The sequence below is a fragment of the Suncus etruscus genome, chromosome 1 (genome assembly GCF_024139225.1).
Source record: "Suncus etruscus isolate mSunEtr1 chromosome 1, mSunEtr1.pri.cur, whole genome shotgun sequence".
NCBI lineage: Eukaryota > Metazoa > Chordata > Mammalia > Eulipotyphla > Soricidae > Suncus > Suncus etruscus.
In genome coordinates this window covers 15,093,397-15,099,223 of record NC_064848.1, presented here as the reverse complement: position 1 = coordinate 15,099,223, position 5,827 = coordinate 15,093,397, and the positions used below count along the sequence as shown (strand labels likewise).

Here is a 5,827-nt window from a genome sequence, read left to right as displayed (position 1 = left end):
ATTAGGTTTCAATCATGTAAAGAACACCCCCTTCACCAGTGCAACATTCCCACCACCAGTGTCCCCAATCTCCCTCCATCCCACCCCACCCCCACCTGTACTCCAGACAGGCTTTCCAGTTCCCTCATTCATTCACTTGATTATGGTAGTTCTCTTTGTAGTTATTTCTATAGCTGTACTCACCACTCTTTGTGGTGAGCTTCATGGAGTGAGCTGGTGTTCCAGCCCTCCTCTAATTGTCTCTGAGGATTGTTACAGAAATGACTTTTATTTTTCTTAAAACCCATAGATGAGTGAGACTATTTTGCGTCTCTCTCTGTCCCTCTGACTTATTTCATTCAGCACGATAGATTCCATGTACATCCATGTATAGGAAATTTTCATGACTTCATCTCTCCTGACGGCTGCATAATATTCTATTGTGCATATGTACCACAGTTTCTTTAGCCATTCGTCTGTTGAAGGGCATCTTGGTTGTTTCCAGAGCCTGGCTCTTGTGAATAGTGCTGCAATGAATATAGGTGTGAGGAAGGGGTTTTTGTATTGTATTCTTGTGTTCTTAGGGTATATCCCTAATAGTGGAATAGCTGGGTCGAATGGGAGCTCAATTTCCAGATTTTGAAGGAATCTCCATATCGCTTTCCATACACTTTGCCATGTGACTGTTTTTCCCAGCTAAGAAGGATGCATCACGACTAAGCCATTTTAAGGGTACTTTAAAGTTAGGCATATTTATTTTATGACATGTATGTCAAAAGTGGAATGAAAGGCTGAAAAGAAGGTCTCTGGGGGTTCATGCATTGTTGAGTCTGGGTCTCAGTCAGTGTTCTGGGGAAGAAGCTCTTATCGATTTCCTTTGAATCAGCGATTCCTGAGCTGGGGATCTGCTGTAGGTGACATTGCATTTGCTCTTCGCCAATAGTGCAGCACACAGAGCAGAATTGTGCCTCCCAGCAGCATGGTGGCCAGGGCCACTCGCCAGCGGTTCCTGGGGACCTTGGTCCAGGCCAGCATCTCTGCCAGCCACCCACGCTGGTGCCTCTTCATGCGCTCAGCTAGGTTCGACACCACCCTGCGGAGCCGGTCTTCAGGACTAGCAAACTCTGGGGTCCGCAACAGGAGATAGGGACCACCGATGTAGGGGGCACCGCCATGCTCTCGGAGCACCTGCTCCACCAGCGCCATAAGTTCGGCCATCTGTGCCTTCTGTTCGAGGCCCGAGGCCCTGTTGTCAAAGGCACACATGCGGCCTCGGCACTCAGCCACCAACTTGCGCAGTGCATGGTTGTTGCAGTCACGCACATACTCCTGCAGGGAGTCCCCTTCCAGGTCCTCCTTGCGTGTGAAGAGCACGATGGTATGGGCCACCACTTGGTCCCCGAACATGGCCTTTACAGTCCTTATGGCCACTTGGTCGTGGGCGGTGAAGCGCCCCAGTTGGGTCACCAGCACCAGGACATGGGGCCCTGGGGATGAGAGCAGGACACAGCGGCCCCACTCCCACCATCGCTGATCTGCCTTGGGGATGTTGGAGCTGAAAAGGTCCGGGGTATCCATAACCTCCAGGTTCCAGCCGTCCCACCTTCCTTTCCCCACGGAGCATTTTGTGGTCACTGGGGAGGCGCTGAGCAGGGACTGGAAGTGGCTCTGACCCAGGATGCTGTTTCCGGTGGCACTTTTCCCCGTTCCTGTTTTCCCCACCAGGACCAGCCTCAGTGTCTGTGTGGCCTCAGAATCTAAGGGACAGACATCACCATTAATTCCAATCAACCCCACCCCCCATCCAGTTCCACCTGGCCTCCTACGAGACATTTGGCACACAAACCTCAGGGTATGCTATGCATCTTTTCTTTTCACCTCAAACTACTGGAGTTATCTGGTCAGAGTCTTTGCACTCCCTTGTGATCTGGTCTTCCCACCTTTGTCTTGGACTCCTCCGTAGTTACCTGTAGATCCTCTATAGACTTGTGAGCCTTTGTAATTCTAGAACATTCCTCATCGGATAATACCTGATAATATCTGATAATAATCCAACCAGACAAACCTACAGAGATGCTCTATTTGACATCTATGACCTTTTTAGTTCTTCTCCCAGGTGCCACCCCTATCCCCAAGGTGTAAAAGCTGTGAGTCTGCTAGAGAAGCCTGGATCCCAGACATCCCAGTTTCTATCACAGTCATAGGCAGTCTTGGGAAGCTAGGCTCAGACTGTTCACTTGACAGCATGGATGCATGCACTGAAGCCCTTTGAACTCTCTCCTTGGCTGCCACCTTAGATGAAGTTTCTCATCTAAGTATTAAGTCTTTCCCAGAAAAACAGTTTGAATGTTTGTTGTAGGCTTTGATGAGATCATCATCCCTTTACCTTATAGCTGCTGCCTAACCAGATGCTGATTTGACTCTGTATTCCTCATCTCCATCTAATTTAGCCTGATAAATCCTGCCTCTTTAGCACCTGACCCTCTACAGCAAAGCTGTTTATTTATTCACCTCATTTTGCAGTTGGGCTTGGAGGCACTGACTAGTCTAGGGTCCCAGACCCTTACAGTGGGACAGGGAAGGTTTCATTTGAAACGAGACCTCAGGTTCTGTTGAATCACCCCGCCATGGGTTGTGTCTCTGGTTTTAAAGTTCACATTCCCCCTTCTCCCAAGTGCTTACTCCAGCTCAGGGGCAAGTATCTGTTGAAAGATTTGTCCTCACCATCAATATTTTCTTCATCTCGTACCATCCTCCGTCCTCCCATGCTCACCTGAAAGAGTCCAAATTCAGTGTGTTTGTTAGTACATTCATGCATGCATGAATTTATATGATAGAAAAATCACCTAAAATGTGCCAGGCTAAGTCCATAAAATGAATGACATAAAATGAATAAACAAAAGTCATGAATGAGCCATAAATTTAGGAAAGAACATTGGATCTGGATCTGGGATTGGGAATATAGCTTGTGACTTTGGTCTTATCCCTTCAGGGATTCCACATGCACAGAGCAGAGGATAGATGAGAACACTTAGTATATGTCAGCTGGAAGTAAAATTAGTATTGGTAGCAATCCCACTTGGGTACTTGCTCTCTGTAAACATTATGTTCACCAGAATATTCAGCTAGTGGGGGTACTATGGCAAACCTGAAAAGCAGAAACTGCCCAATGACAGACACAAAGGTCTTTGCCTGGAAAACAAGTCAGAAGAAAGTTGAAATTTTATTTTTAGAAATCAGAAACAGTCATATCTCTCAACATATCTCAAAACTTCTAACTGCTCTAAGCTTTTATCTTAATGTGTCAACATCAGATCTGGATGCTGGAGGGGAAGGGATGACAGAGACCCTCCCCTCTGTTCCTGAGGGTCCTGCCCCAAATCTGATGCTTCTCCTCAACAGAGTTATTTCCTAAACCCACACTGATTCTTCATATCAGGCTTGGATTGCTGGATCCCAGCACCTGAGCTCCTTTTCTCTCTCACTCAGCCTCTTTCTCCTCATCCTCAGTTCTTTTCAGGCAGCTTCTTCCCATACAGCTGAGTCCTGAAGACTTTCTTCCAGCCCACCATGTCCTTTTTTGTCTGTTCTCCCTCTTATTTGCCTGAGTTCCAAGCTGAGCTTTCAGACATGCTTCTTTATGTCACCTACCTACCTGGTCACTAAGTAAACTGTTTCTTTCTCTCCCTTTCCCACAAAAGCAAGAGAACCATTGGAGTCTCTAACTTGTCTCTATTCATACATTTCAATAACAGGCTTGTCTGGTCCTCAGTATCAGTGATTGGGTTTCTACATCTGTCCCCAGCCATCTTCCTAAACATTGGACCTGGTATTTATTTTGTTTTAGTGATTTTGTGAGTTATTTTTACTTACTAGAAATTGACTGACTCTAATAACTGGCACCAATACTGAAAGAAGTAAACACTCAGGAGTTTTAGAGACAAGATTTTAGCTGAAGCAAGTCATTCCTTTCACAGATGGAAAAAAGAATGTGTGCTCCTCAAGCCTCTTGGAAGTCACTTAAATTTTCCACATACTTTGGGAGGTTGTGTGTGAAGTATTTTATATAAAATATAAATATATAAGATAAATATAAAATAAATAGATATAATAAATATAATAAATATAAAATAAATGTAATTATATTATATTTATATATAAATATATAAGATATATAAAATAATCATGTCATATATATAAAATCAAATATAAATAATCATTTACATAAATAAAATAATGAATATAAATACATAAAATATTTATATATATAAAATAGTTCTTAAGATGTGAGAGAAGCCCTACGTGTAATCTTGGCAAGAAGTGCAGATGTGTATATAAGTGGAGAATCTTATATTCCAAATATTTAGAACTCTATAACTCAGATTGTTCAGCACCTCCCAAACTTGCTGTTTTTCAGAATTGCTTGACTGTTCTTTAAAATTCAAGAACTATCGTCAGAGATTCTGCTTTATGCATCAGACATTTCTGATGAAATCAAAACACAAAATAGGACTTAAAATCAGTTATTTGTTTGATCCCTTCATTGTAGAGGAGGAAATAGTGTCCTCACCACTAAGGTGAGTGATGATGCTTGGTGTAAGGAGCAGCCATGTAAGGGGTCACCCAGGAAAAAGGAATTCAAGAACAAGTTCTAATCTCAGATGCCCCTTGAGATGACCTACAGTGTCCAGAAAGGAGAAGGACATGGTTAGGGAGTAAATTTGTTTTTATCCAATCTGCCACATCTTAGCTCACTTTGACATTGGACAGAGGAATGTCTTTGCCTTTGCTGACTATGAAGTTGAACAGTGTTTAATGCTTTTCCTAATATATTCTGTTCCTAGACGATCAAGCACGTATTTCTCTTCCTGTGTTAGGGAGAAGCAGGTTTTGCTCCTAAATAAGAGCTGTGTTTTCCAGGGTGGAAAAGATACCTTTTCACTTCTACTGAGCACTTCCTCTGAAATTACTTAGTTGTAAACTGGAACGGAGTTAAAATTCGGAGGTTACTCACTGCGTACTTGGGGGATCAGGTGTTCAGGCAGTGAAAATTCTATGAACCTATTTTCTTCTGGTTGATAGCAGCTCTTTCTTTTCTCCTTGACTCACCTTTTTGGGGACAGGCTCTGAGTCTGCTTGGAGAAGCCTGTGATCCACTGCTTTGTTCAGGGTAAAGAATGCAACAGGCTGCTTCCTCCCAGAGAGACTTCCTTTTTGTGCACTAAAACTCAGAACTCAGGAAGCCCAGTGAGGGCGGTCCTGTGTTAAAACTTAAAGAGACAGAGTTTCAGAATTGTGGGTTGGCAGGGCTTAGCCTTAAATATTCCCTCCTAATATGACTCAGGTGCTGTGTGGGCCAGTATAGTTTCTAATACCAAATATCTTGCTGGAGCCAGTGAAGGGAAGGAGATTGTACATCTGAGACCTGATTCTGCTTCTACAATTGTTTGGATGTAATTTTCAATAATCCTACTCTATTTAGGGATTCCCTCCCCCTTTAAAGAGGTTTAAAGAAACTTCTGCCCCAGTCCTAAGAATAGGATAAGAATACAATTGTTAATAGCTTCCCATTGATTGGACATCCCCCTGGCAATGTCACGTGGGTCCACCCTGTTATAAGAATCTAGGAGAAACTATTCACCCAATACCCATCAGAAAAGGGGCTAATATCCAAACTATACAAAGCACTGACAGAACTTTACAAAAAAAATCTAATTCCATCAAAAAATGGGGAGAAGAAATGAACAGACACTTTGATAGAGAAGAAATACAAATGGCCAAAAGGCACATGAAAAGATGCTCCACATCATTAATCATCAGGGAGATGCAAATCAAAACAACTATGAGG

At 43.3% G+C, this 5,827-nt stretch overlaps 1 protein-coding gene across 1 annotated transcript; it reads right to left on the bottom strand.

Annotated features, from left to right (window-relative positions):
- Positions 1-861: 861 nt before the first annotated feature.
- GIMAP1 (GTPase, IMAP family member 1) lies at positions 862-5,143 on the bottom strand. Its single transcript, XM_049777881.1, has 3 exons — positions 5,089-5,143; positions 2,704-2,752; positions 862-1,736 (listed from the first exon to the last, which is right to left on the bottom strand). The coding sequence occupies exons 2-3, from the start codon at positions 2,744-2,746 to the stop codon at positions 862-864; spliced, it is 918 nt and encodes a 305-aa protein (XP_049633838.1). The 5' UTR covers positions 2,747-2,752; positions 5,089-5,143.
- Positions 5,144-5,827: the final 684 nt, after the last annotated feature.